Source organism: Vigna umbellata, chromosome 7 (genome assembly GCF_029865625.1).
Source record: "Vigna umbellata cultivar VRB3 chromosome 7, Vumbellata_1.0, whole genome shotgun sequence".
NCBI lineage: Eukaryota > Viridiplantae > Streptophyta > Magnoliopsida > Fabales > Fabaceae > Vigna > Vigna umbellata.
In genome coordinates this window covers 7645979-7659631 of record NC_142171.1, presented here as the reverse complement: position 1 = coordinate 7659631, position 13653 = coordinate 7645979, and the positions used below count along the sequence as shown (strand labels likewise).

At 33.6% G+C, this 13653-nt stretch overlaps 1 protein-coding gene across 2 annotated transcripts; it reads right to left on the bottom strand.

Annotated features, from left to right (window-relative positions):
• Nucleotides 1-239: 239 nt before the first annotated feature.
• LOC124832865 (CBL-interacting serine/threonine-protein kinase 8-like) lies at nt 240-13283 on the bottom strand. 2 transcript variants are annotated; one of them, XM_088094185.1, is made up of 15 exons: nt 13171-13283; nt 12800-13039; nt 11015-11077; nt 10450-10521; nt 10241-10348; nt 10086-10160; nt 9920-9973; nt 5269-5394; nt 4939-5028; nt 3624-3746; nt 3060-3179; nt 2723-2839; nt 1122-1178; nt 950-1024; nt 240-848 (listed from the first exon to the last, which is right to left on the bottom strand). In XM_088094185.1, exons 2-15 carry the CDS (start codon nt 12956-12958, stop codon nt 747-749), a joined length of 1341 nt encoding a protein of 446 aa, XP_087950311.1. In that variant the 5' UTR covers nt 12959-13039; nt 13171-13283; the 3' UTR covers nt 240-746. The 2 variants fall into 2 exon arrangements, with proteins under 2 accessions (XP_087950311.1, XP_087950310.1); XM_088094184.1 differs by having other exon boundaries at nt 12800-13242.
• Between the last annotated feature and the right edge of the window lie 370 nt (nt 13284-13653).

Sequence of the window (13653 nt, the reverse complement as noted above, 5' to 3'; positions counted from 1 at the left end):
ACATTTATAAAAAAAATAACAGCATAATAATTAATTTAGTGCATTGCAGGTTATTGCGCCTGCACTTTGGCATAAAATGTGATACAAAGCGTAGTTCAAGAGTGGCAATGTCAAAAAGTTTCATATAACTTAGCATTAAGGTGAAACATGTGTTAATTATAGAAGAAAGTATATAATGAACAACAATATATTCTATAATTAATTAATATTTTAAGTGTCCTTTTAAATTGCCCTTAAGGTGAAGTAAAGTTATATGCATTTTTCAACAGAGGAACCTTCACGATGAAGTAGTTTCAGTACTGTAACTTTACATCTGTACAGAACAACGATAAATAAATTGTATCTCTTTTCCCGCTAAGGAACTAGCATAAGCTGTGCTTGAAATCAGTATACTTAAAACAGTGGTAACTGAAATTGAAAAGAAGATTATTACAATTCAATCATCTCTAGCACTCTTTTCCCTATACGAACATATTACAATGTAATGGCAGGGCCAACAAACGAGAGATAAAAAGAGATTTACAAATATTAACATTATAAAATTCTAGATGTAGTTTTTTATACCTGATTCCTATTTTCTATTGGCTATATATCTCTATAGGGATAGATACTAAAGAGGGGGCTTAGCAGAGTTGGCTTTTTAACCTCGAAGACGTGCAAGGCTCAGGCGCTCTTCAAAACCATGTTGTCTTTTTGGTTTTTCTCCAATTTTCAATCATAGTATATGATACAGCAGGTTACGGGAACTACTGCTCTTTGCAATTAGTCTTGGAGTTCCTTAATTTGCTTTTCTCATGGGATGGTTTCCACATGATATCCTCAAGATTGTTAGAAAAGTTCTTGTAGAACTGCAACATCCACGAGCTACTTTTTTGTCATAAAGTACAAAATAAAAAAGAGATGGGGAGCGGGGGTGAGACCACAAAAAACGATAACCTCAAAAACTGACCTTGAGATATTCATTGGAATCTCCAGCTGCTTTCTGGATGTTCACCATGAAGAAAGTAGGAGCAATTTCAAAAACCTGCTTAAACAAAGAGAAAAATCGACCAGGAAATAAACTCGTTTATTAGCCACAATGTTTAGGGAGTCTGAAAATCTAGAAGAAAATAGGAACTTACTTCTAGTATAACGGAGAAATAAGAAGCCTTGTTTGCTGGAATACCCTCTATTCTCATCTGAAAATGTAGAGAAATATCCGTTCAGATTAATTAAATTAAGAAACTGTGGGAAGTTTTACTTTCAAAATAATTAGCTCTTTTAAGTATTTAGGTTGTAGATGGGAACCAAGAGTCAGGGGCAATTATAGCAGTTAATTGGTAGAAAAGCAGTAGCAGTACATTTTATCAAAATATGTATGATAATAACTGTTATTAGCAGCAATATTTTGTTCAAATTGTGACTGTCATGTCAACAGTCTAGAGAAGAAACTTAGGAGCAATTACATGTATGTAAAAGGTAAAATATGTGCGTTGTCTAGTCATTTGGACACAGAATTCATCTCTGCTTGAAGGACAGCAAATACTGTGGTATTCCAAGCATCTTATATGCTTTAAACTAGGGCTGAGCCTAAGTATCTAAACTATACTAAACTATACTAAACTAGTTAACTATATTTTTATTAAACTAAAAAAAAATGAACTATTTAAAATTATATATAAACTATATTGTTAAGAGTTTAGTTTTAAAAAACTGAACTTATATCTATTAACTAATAATCAAATCTTACGAGTGTAAGTCAGTTTTACTAGACTCCTTATTTTTCCGTTAGAGTCTTTACGGCAAATTTTTTTATTTTGGGTTTTAAATATTGTTATTTATTTTAATCTTTAAGATAAATTATATATTTTTATACTTTATACAGATCATATAAAATATTATTTCTATTATATGTTATGTGCAGAATATGATTTTTACATGTAATCTATTAAAATAATTTTATATTTAACAGAAATCATTTATCGTCTGTGAATACAAGTCTATCTGTGAATACAAGCACAGCCAGCATTGTCTTTGGTCCGATGGCTAAATATTTTAAACACTATAAACTGACTACTGCCTATTTATGTTGCCTCGTGAAGAATTGAATAAGAATGAGAGACATAATTTCATTATGCTTTGGATTGTCTATTGGGAATTGAACCTAAAAACAGCTAATTAACACAAAAATTAACAAAACAAAAAATCTCCAATTAAGATATAAAATTAAATCAGAAACGGAAATTTATGAGTTTAACATGTGAAAATTAAACCTAAAAGATGCAAAAATAGAACGGCAACAGGACCATCGACAGAAAATCTTTGTGACCATGGTGAATCCGTGATTGAAAGAAAAAAGTGATAGGAAAAGGCTTTACCGCAAAACACCATGGAAGATAAACATAAAAGAGACAGTTTATATGGAAGATAAACATAAAAGAGACAGTTTATGCCGTTAACTGTAGTGCAAATATAAAGATTCAGATTTTTAATACTGAACCACAAAATGGTATAATTTAGTTTTTAGTAAAAATAGTTTAGTTTTTATAGTTTAATATAGTATAAATAATCTATAGTTTAGTGTAATTAGATTAATTATGCTCAGCCCTACTTTAAACACTGTTCAATCAGTGTTCTACTAGTAAATAAGTGAACTAGCAAAAATAGTTAAGAACAACTAAGTTGGGAGGGTGTAAGAGCAGTAAACGCTGCAATTTACTAAGCAGCATTACAGGTTACAAACCTTGTAGTTGCGAATATGCGTCTTAAACCCCATTGATTGTGCCACAACTTCCATACTCGATAAAACCACTTTTGGTGGCTTTTGACTGATGAAGCGTGTTACGTATTTAACAGAGTCCTGTAAGGATAAAAGAGAAACAAACATGATTCATATACATCAAGATACAGAAGATGGGACGTGCAATAATGCACTTTATTATACTTGGTCAGGATTACAAGTACAAGCAGTGCTTATGCAACGTTTCATTAATAGGTTACATCGGCAATTATTTGGCTGTTTGCACAAATGATTATTTAAAAATTGGCACAAACACAATTACAATATCATAATTAAATACCTCTCCGCGATCAAATAAGGTTGCAAGGTTTAAGCCTTGAGATAAAATGATCATGTCGAATGCATTAAGAGTTAGAGGACCCATGTCGTCATTCTCACATTGCTGATTAGTGATCTGATCCTACAGTCACAAAATAATCAATATGTTAACATGACTGAGAAGATGCATTCTATATGAATGCATAAAGAAAAAGCAAGCTTCCGGAATTGAAGAGAAGAAAAATTAACAAAGACAAACAGTGTGAAAGTTTTTGCATTTGAATCAGTTCCTTTCTGTTATTTCCATCATCATTGATCTTTTGATATTTGATTACACCGTAAATTTGAGTACATTAATACTAAAGCTCTACCATTTATTTGCTAATACTGTTATTTTGTACAGTTGAACTACTCTAGAAAAGTATATAGGAAGATAGATGAACAGAGCATTTTTATTAATATAAATTTATTCTAGGATTCGAAACTCATTGAGTACATTTGGAAAAGTTCCGGTGGATTAGCTTAAATAGACAGGTTTCCTATAGAATTAAACTTGACCTAAAGCAGAATTAAAGAGTAGACAGACCTCAACATTGTCAAATGCAGCATTTACATCGTCCAGATTTACATCTTCGTACTCGAGGAGACTGACTGGAACATATTCCTTTTGAAACCACTCATCATTCCTTATCTGCTGAATGGTTATACGCTGAAACACAAACGGCAATGAGAATGGGAAAGAGAGTTGTGAGAAAAAAACAAGTATTAGAAGGAAAAACTAAATCCACTAGAATATTATGATTAATACATTATGAACTTGTCATATCCATGTAAACTAAAGCATACCCTGCAACAGAAAATGAAAAAGATATCCTTGAAAGGCGAGAATGAATCGAGCACGTTCTTGATATTAATGGAACCAATAATCTAGAACAGGAACAAGAAGTGTTTTGTGAAACATAATTTCGTCTAATTTGTCTATACGAAGAGCCTAAAGATTTCTCATCAGCAGGATAAGGCCTTTGATAAAAACATTTTTACTTTAAACTAATTTGTCTATTCGTTGTCGTTTTTTTAAATTGAATAGAAAACATCTATTATTTCCCTTTTTCCGTTTTCTATTTATAAGAGAGCACATAGATTTCTCAGTAGTAACAATATGAAGCCAGTTTGGTTAGAAAAAAACGATTTTTATTTTAACTTTTTAATTACAAAAATATAGTCATATTTTTATTTTATTTTCAGTTTTCAAAAGTTTATATAGAAAACTATGAAAACAACTTTTCGTTATTCTTTCATTGTTTCCCATTCATGATTTTAAAAACAAGAGCAAAAAGTCAAACAAAATGACATTTTTGTAGTTAAAAGAGAAAATAGAAAATGTTTTGTATATCTAAGGGCCACTTAGTGCACGCACAAGCACAAAATTTCATTTTTCTTCCCTTGCGTATTAATAATTAAAACTAAAAGGTTGAGCTCCAAAAACTATTTCCCTTCAACATAAAAAAACTAGTATATTACTTTTCTATGCATTTTCCATGCTATCTTAAATTTATAAAATCAGATACTTGCAACTTTCATTTCGTCCTGATTACTCGGTAACCTAAAGTTATTATCATATCCTTCCATAGGGTAAACTTATTAGTGATAAACATTTTTTCATTTAATTTTGAAGGAACGTAGTCAAGACAATATTCAGGCTTGACAACTACGTATCATCACACTATTAGGCTTTTTTAGATTTCTAATCCTAATACAACAATTAACGACATCACAGAGACAAAACTCTTTCTCTGCTTCTGTAATGAAACAGACATTAGTTATAAATTAACAGTGAAAGGCAGTATCTCAACGTTCTTCTGACAGAAAAAATAAATTTACTCCATAAGGCCGATTCTTACATTTTCAGGGTTTGGGTCCAAAATTCTGTGCAATAAAGACTTTGCTCCGACCGGAAACCAAGTAGGACATGAAAACTGTGCTTTCTCGATCTACACAAGAATAAGAAAAAGAGTTCAGCAGCTTTCATAATGATCTAAGATTTCATTTTGAACAAAAGCTTTGATAAAAGTGTTTCCTGAGCATTTGACACCGTGAAGAGAGTCTGTATCACAAGAACTTACAGCAACAGCAGTGACTATGAGCAAGAAAAATGTTTTAAGACATTTACAACAGGGGATCCAATCTATTATACAGTAAAACATATATTTGCCGTGTATATAAATTCATGCCTTACTGTACAACGTCGTTAGATCAAGTTCGTCAAAGGGAAGATATCCAGCCAATAGAACATAGAGGATAACTCCACAGGACCAAACATCTGCTGGAGCACCATTATAACCCTTGTGACTGAGTACCTGAAGTCACAAAGATAAGTTTTCAACGCAAAGGCCAAGCTCAAAAAATAGTCAGTAGCAGAAGATGACATGGAAGCATTTGCATCTATTTGAGTCATTTTTTCCTCAGGCACTTTAAAAGAATAAGGAAAAAAAATTAAAAACTTCCCCCATAAACTAAAACTAGCTTATACATAAATTAAAAATATGATTTTCCATAATCAAATCTGAGAGAGTTTACACAAATTAGTTCATGTATAGGCTGAATTTAGTTTACGAAAAAAATTATTTCACTTTTCCTTTTCTTAGAAGAAGTAGGGGTGGCAACACAGATCAACCCAGCCTGTTTAAGCCTAACCTGACTTTGGTCCACCAAAAATGGGTCGGGCTAGCCTGACAATGATGGATTGATTTTTACAACTCGGAATGGCAAGCTGGCAAGCTGGCAAGCTGAAATGGGTTAATGTTAGGACCTTATGGCTGGTTACCAGGCAGGTTGTTGGGCTGATGCCGGACTACTAGGCAGGTTGTTGAGTTGATGGCAGGTTTTATTTGAATAATTTATTACTTATTTGAATATAATATCCGAATGTACGTTTGAATTTCTCATAATATATCAAAACATGTTCATAGGTTAAATAATTTTTGTTCACAATCATTCTATCACTATAGTACTAAATATTTAAAATAATTAACAATCAACTCCATCATCATTTCTTCATTCAGTGTTCATCATTTCCCTTTTCAAAATTATTAGATGCAGCATTAGAAGAACTCCCCTCCATCACTCTTCAATCAGGAAACTCCTGCCGGGCTGGACGAGCGGACCTGTCGGGCTGGGCAAGGGTGAGTTCTTTATAATTAGGTTTTGGGTGTTGCTCCCTCCACCACCACACCTTTCTTCCTCCACCTCCCCTTTACTATTTTGCCCTTAAATAAAATTTTATTTTTAGGGTTAATTTTTTTAATTTTACCCATTCACAACCTATTCCACTAATAACCTATTTTAGTTCCTCCTACATGAGTAAAATATTTTTCTTTTATTTTAACATTATTTTTCTTCATCTCTTTCTTTTGTCGCGGTGAGATACTACAAGTTGTAAAGGTTGGTGGTAGTGGAAAGAATTATCAAGTAGTCTCCCTCTCGTGGTGCAGTATCGCTCTCGTGATGCAGTGTCGCTCTCGTGGTGCAGTGTGTGGAGTGGTGCAGTGCGTGTGTTGCTTCCTTAAGGTGTGTTTTCGAATAAACCTTCAAATAAAACCCTAAAATAAAAAACGTAACTTTTAAACGGTGACATCCTTCAACGGATGTCAACATCCGTTTAAGGAAAGAACGGATGTCAACATCCGTTTAAGGAAAAAAACGGATGTCAACATCCGTTTAAGGAAAAAACGGATGTCGACATCTGTTTTTTCCTTAAACGGATGTTGACATTCGTTTTTTTCCTTAAACGGATGTTGACATCCGTTCTTTCCTTAAACGGATGTTGACATCCGTTCTTTCCATAAACGGATGTTGACATCAGTTCTTTCCTTAAACGGACTCCGAGTTACGTTTTTAATTTTAGGATTTATTTTATTAGTTTATTCTTTATTTTGGAAATATTTTAATAATTTAATTTAAATGTTTTGATTTATTATTTTTTAATATATTTTTAATGTATTTTAATAATGTAAGGAAAATGAAGAAGAAAGAATCGTATGAGGAGAAGTGAAACGGAGAAGACAAATGGAGTTGTAAAGTAAAACAGAAGACAAATTGTTAAACGAAATTGAGAGATGGAAAGATTGAGTGCAGGGAGTAAAGTAGGAGAACTAGGTTTGGAATAAATTAAAATAATAAAAATAAAAAATTTTAATTTGAGGATATAATTGGAATTAAAAAAAATTGGGGAGGTGGAGGGAGAAAGGTGTGGTGGTGGAGGGAGCAACACCCTTAGGTTTTTTTAATGATTACAGGTTATTGGGCTAACTTGTCGGGTTGGGCAAAAGGCGAGTTTCTTACATTTAGTTTTTTTAGAAAGTTGGTCCCTACAGTCTTTTTCCTGCACCTCTCCAATTTACTTTTTTTTCCAAAAATATCCTTAAGTTAATTTTTTTTATTTTTACCATTAACTTTTTATACTTTAGATTAAAAATCCTAATTTTATACCCTCATTCCAGCACACCACACACACACACACCTCCCTTCCCCCTCTCTCTTCTCATTCTCTTTTCCATTTTCGTCACCCACCACCCCTCCTCCCCTCTTTTCCTTCTCTTTTCCATTTCCATCACCCACCCTCACACCCATCCATCCTCCCTCTTCTCCTTCTCTTTTCCATTTCCGTCACCCACCTTCACACCCACCACCCTCCCCTCTCCTCTTCTTCTCTTTCAATTTTTGTCACCCAACCTCACACTCACCCCTCTTCTCCTTCTCTTTCCCATATATATATATATATATATATATATATATATATATATATATATATACATATATATATATATATATATATATATGTGTGTAAAATGTGTGTGCGGGTCTCTGAAAGAAATGAGAAATATTTATTAACTACTAAAACCTTATTAAGAAGAGTTGTGTGTGTTTTACTGTATTTTACTATATATTGTCTCGTGAAAAACATCAGAAAAAACTCAATTGAAAAATTTACGGCGAGGAAAATATGCAAGTAGATGACGGACATAGAGGCTTCAACGAATAACGAATGTTGATATCCGATTGAAGGCTCAAATTTTCCATTTCCGTTTATTTTTTTAACGTTTTAATCACGGTAATTCAATTTTTACTAAAAGACAATTATGGAATGGGGTGGTGCAAGAAGAAATATGTGGTGGTGTAGGTAGCCACTCTCGATTTTTTAATGATGTTGGGCTGCTGGATTGGCCTGCAGCGATGGACGAACGGAGAGAGTTGCTCTCTTCACCACCACATATTGCTCCCTACACCTCTCTATTTTTTTTTTAAATCCCAAAATATCATTTTTACTTTTACCCTTTACTTTTTTAACTTTTTTTTTAAAACCCTAAGTTTTTACTCTCTACGCAGCCCCACACCACACCCCACACCCCCACACCACACCCCATACTCTTACTTTCTCTTTTCCTCTCTTATTCTCCTCTTCCTCTTTCCCCAATTTTCCATCTTCTTTTCCCAATTTCTCATTTGCGTCAAGATTCAGCTTCTTCTTCAATCATAAGGATTTCAATCATACGGTAGGTGTCTCCAATTTGATGGATCCCTTGAGTGTCCAAACATAGCTCTCTCTTCCATTATTGTTTCCACTGTTATGGTTATTGCTTCATACTTCAAACTTCAATCTAATTTCAAGCTTTTGGGTTAGATGAGTAGTTGAGGTCTCTACTCTACTCTACTCCACTCTACCACAAGAATGTCATGACACACGAGTGGATCATAGAAAGAGAGGGTTTTGTAAATGTCAATGGTAGATCTGAAGACTTAAAAGTGAGTGAAACAGCTAAGAAAACCAAAGATTTGTCTCAACTTCAACCGTTTTTCAGCTGTAATTTATGTACGTCAGTTAACTGTTAACCCTCAAATGCATTAAAGTGTTCAATGGTTCTCGTAATGGGAAACCAAAACAGTTGAACTTGGAAGTCCTCGTTTGCAACTTCAACTATGGTTGGTTGGTCCCTAACATGGAGAGATCCTATGCTTTTGTTTTTCTGTGTCTCCGTGCTTTGTCTCTTCTTGTCCGAACCCACCAGAGCAGAAGACGATTCCCAGCCACTACTCACTCTCAAATCCTCCATTGACGTTCTCCAGAAGCTCCCATGGTGGAAGGGAGCCGACGTGTGCACTTGGAAAGGGGTCAAAGACTGCTTCAACGGAAGAGTCAGAAAGCTCATTCTGGACCACTCCAACCGGTTCTCTCGATGCCAAGATCTTGAACCGTTTGGACCAACTCCGAGTCCTCAGCTTCAAAGGAAACTCACTCTCCGGCCAAGTCCCTGACCTCTCCGCCCTGATCAACCTCAAATCGATTTTCCTCGGTTTGGACTAGCATACGTGACTCAATGCCCCGTCCAAAGTGAAATCCTCGGATATTGACATCTGTTTACACTTCAACTTGATATCCGTCATGATTCCGGGATATCCGTTTAAGTGATACCGTTTGTGAACCTTCTACTTGACACCACCACTATACCACCTTCGGCCACCACATTAGCACAATTAGAGGGAAGAAGAAGCAAGAGAAATTTGATGAGTAAGGTGTGGGGTGCATTGATATAGTGGGTTGGTAGATGTTGGTGAAAGTAAATACTTTTTAACCACCATGAATTAAATATTTTTCAGGGACAAAAGAGAAATGAGGAGGTGTAAAGAGCAGTATGTAGTGGTGGAGGGAGTAACACTCCAGGACGGGATGTGTCAGACTGCCCGATTGAAGAGGTCGTCCCGGCCCACTGTTTTTGGCTAGGCTGCCAAGGCTCGGCCGTTTTTGCCCCCCCTACTTAGAAGTGTTTATGGAAAAATTGATTCGAACATGTTACTAAAAAAAGAAGAAAACCAATCACGTATTACCTCGGGAGCTACATAATTAGGAGTCCCACAAGTTGTCCGAAGCATACTGACCCCCTGAGATTTTCCAAAAAATAACATTGAACAACAGTATGAAAACATTTGAATATTTGATATCAGACACATGAATTAAAGTCAATTTTAGAATTAATTTTTAGAAATCTCTCACCTGTTCTGGAAATGCACTCAAACCAAAATCAGAAATTTTAATATTTCCTTGTGAATCAAGTAAAAGATTTTCAGGCTGCAGCCAGAAAACAATACTAATTAGCAGAAATCATGATAAATATGAAGACAGAATTCCATATCCCATTCAACACAAACCTTTAAATCTCTATGATAAACACCCTTACTGTGGCAATAATCTACACCATCAATAAGCTGTTGGAAGTATCTTCTACAGTCAACTTCGCTGAGACGCCCATGGCTTACCTACAACATTACTTTATTTATTAGCAACATCAATGCTGAGAAAATTACTGATAAAAGTCACACTAAAAGCTTATAGCATAAATCCAACTTGAGCTACTCACAATTTTATCAAACAATTCACCACCTGTAATAAACTCCAATATGATATAAATCTTAGTACGGCTAGCTAGAACCTGAAAACAAGTCATATATCAAAGAAGAATGAGTTGTGAGTATTGAGTGATGATAGCCAACAAGAGAGAAACATTAAAAGACTTATCATACAAAATATTTAGACATTGTGCACCTTCTTCTGTAACATTCCAGGAGAAAAAGTGTACCAGAAAACCAAGACAGATTCCGAAATGATCTTTTAATATTGTTCCTCTCTCAATCTATTAATGAACGGAGATTTCTATAATTTTGATTTTACATTACTTGCTAGAAAAGAGTTCTAAAACTTTATAGTTGATATCATATTTAACACTCCAATGATAATCATCAATTCATCATGAAGTGGAAAACAAAGTAATTAATAACCTTTTAAGAAAAAATCTCTAGTACCAATCCTTCAATGAGTTTCTTTACCAAAATCTCTTGGAGCAATCCTTAAATTAAAAGCCTTTTTGCCCAGAAATAGCTTATTTCAAACATACTATATAAGAAGGGAAAAAGAATATCACATGCCTCATACAGACGAACAACGTATGGATGCCTGACTAGCTTCATAATAGAAATTTCCCTCTTGATCTGCATTATTAAAAAATAAACAAATAAATAAAAATAAAATACAAAACAAAAATAGGAACCATAGCAATCATAACTCACAAATATAGTCATCAAACCTCTAGCATCTAGTGAGGGGCTTGGAAAGTTAATATGAGTTCTTAGATTTAAACCTCTGCCACCATTGTACCAAAAACCTCTCATATCTTAAAAAGGAAGAAACCAAGGCCTAAACGTCTTAAACTCCCACTCACTCGCATGAAGTCAAATCCAATCAAAGTATTCATTCAGCATCAAAGAATTTAATTAATATTCATAGTTCATCATAAAAGGTTAAGGCCCTGGTTAATGTGCAATTTTGGTCCTTATAAAATTAAATGGCACATTTAGTCTTCCAAATTATCAGAATTAAGAAATTTCAGATCAACATAATTTACCATCTAATTGCTAACCAAAGAAATAACGTAAAGAAATAATGTTAAAGCTTACAATTAAACATGATTATTAATATTCTACGTAAAAAAATAATAGGTAACTAAGTTTGTTATCATTTTGGTAGATATTGAAAAACATATTAACATTGGACCATAACTGTTTAATTTTATAAAACTAGAAGACCAAATGTGTAATTAAAGATCTGCACGGACCAAAATTACACATTCACAAAATTGAAGGAACCAAAAATGCATTCCCTGTGCTTTTCTACTATACCAAAAATACTTTGAAAACAATAAAAATTGCATATCAGAACTAATTATTTTAAAGAACCCTTTTTAATAGCTTATTAAAAGAACTTGCAGAAAAGGAAATTATTATTTGTCTTCCCTTTTACGTAGAAAAATAAAGAGCAATATTCCTGTTCTTGAAATTAAGAAAGGGAACTTCAACGTCAATCAATTTTATTTCGTAAATTGCGGCATCATTTATCAATCAATTTGAACCTTATTTTTAAAACTAACAGGCGATTTGGTCGCAGACACAACGGCATATAATCGTATCCATAAAAATAGCATGTTAGGAATTCAGTGTGTATGAGTCCATGAAAATTTTTTAACGAAACTGATTTGGTGAAATTTATTAACGTATAGGACAGCCGTCACTTTGTTATGTTAATAGGCTTCTATAAAAGAAGCAACTTGTAATTCTTGTAGAAGTAAGTTTCTAATAATAGAAGACAGTTTTCTTTCATCTCTTGTTTTTCTGTTACATCTAGAATTCCGTTAAAATTCATCTCAGTTTACATTTATTATGTTTTTGCTACAGTCTAAAAACTAGTAATGAAATCGAGTATAACTTTTTTTTTATCCTATCCAACGCAAAAGTTATCTAAATGGCTTCAAGTCAAATAAATTCTAAACCTAAAATTAATTTTCCAACTTGAAATCAAACGAAGATTTAACTACAACCAAGTTAACTGATCTTTCATCCAGATTCTGAATGATTCAAAGTGAATCCAAACACGCTAAAATTTAACTAAAACCAAGTTAACCAGTCTTTCGACCTGATTCTGGATGATATAACATAAATCCAAACACGAACTCAGTCGACTGATAAATTTCAAAATCAGATATTAAACTAATTGCTAGTCCCTAGAACAAAGATCGAGTTAGCCATACCATAACAGCATAACAGAACATTCAATTTTCGTAAATTCAAGATTATAATTACTAAATTAACTGACGATGCTTGAATTTCAGAAATCGATTCAATGAATAAGAAAACAAGAGAGAAAGAGAGAGAGAGTACCTGATCGACCATTTTGTGCTTGATAATGGTGCTACGGTCGAGCACCTTCATTGCAACACTCTCACCAGTTTCCGTATTCTGAGCGAACTTTACCTTCGCAAAGGTTCCTTCTCCAACTGTCCTTCCAATCTCATACTTCCCCACTTTCCTCAACACCATCTTCCTCTTTCTCTTGTGAATTTCGCTCTCTCTTCTCTCTCACAACCAAAATAATGTGAAGACGACAATTTCTAATTTACACTGTTGAAGAAAAATGGATTAATTGAAATCCTTGTGGCTATTGATGAGGAATGCAATGAAATTATGAAAGAGAGGAAAAAACTGTGATTGGGTAGCAGAGGAGGTCAGGGGAATAAAGAGCTAGGCCTAACCTGTTGGAAAGGGAGGGGACAAAGTTGAAAATTGGAATTTCAAATATTTGGTTACTTCCTATGCTTTATCTTCTTTGCTACACTTCCATTTGAATCAAAACACTGTGTCCTTCCATTTTCAAATTTGGTACTTTATAGCCACTTATTAATATATTATATATAGCGTCTTTTATTAATTCACACTAAATTGATAAAAATAATTTCAAAATGAATTATTTGAATTGTGTTTGCGTTGTATAAGTTTATATCTTATTGTGTTTCACATACGTGAAATGATTGGTTAAGAGGAAAGAAAATGAAAATGAAAAGAAATTATTGAAGAGTTAAAAGTAAGGAACTAAAAAAGTTGACTTTTGGAAATAAAAGTTGAGTTTTATTTTACTTTCTCTTAAATACAGATTTTAAACCGTTGTCTTATTACGAACTTCTCTTGTCATGGTCAAATAAATGTATTATGATTTTCAAATCTTAAGTGGTTCTTTT

Coding starts and splice junctions, on each gene's coding strand:
- LOC124832865 (XM_088094185.1), bottom strand. CDS start 12,958: ATGGTGTTGAGGAAAGTGGGGAAGTATGAGATTGGAAGGACAGTTGGA. Junction 3,180..3,623: donor CTGCATTTGACAATGTTGAG/GTCTGTCTACTC, acceptor TTGTGACTGTAG/GATCAGATCACTAATCAGCA. Junction 1,179..2,722: donor CGCATATTCGCAACTACAAG/GTTTGTAACCTG, acceptor CTACATTTTCAG/ATGAGAATAGAGGGTATTCC.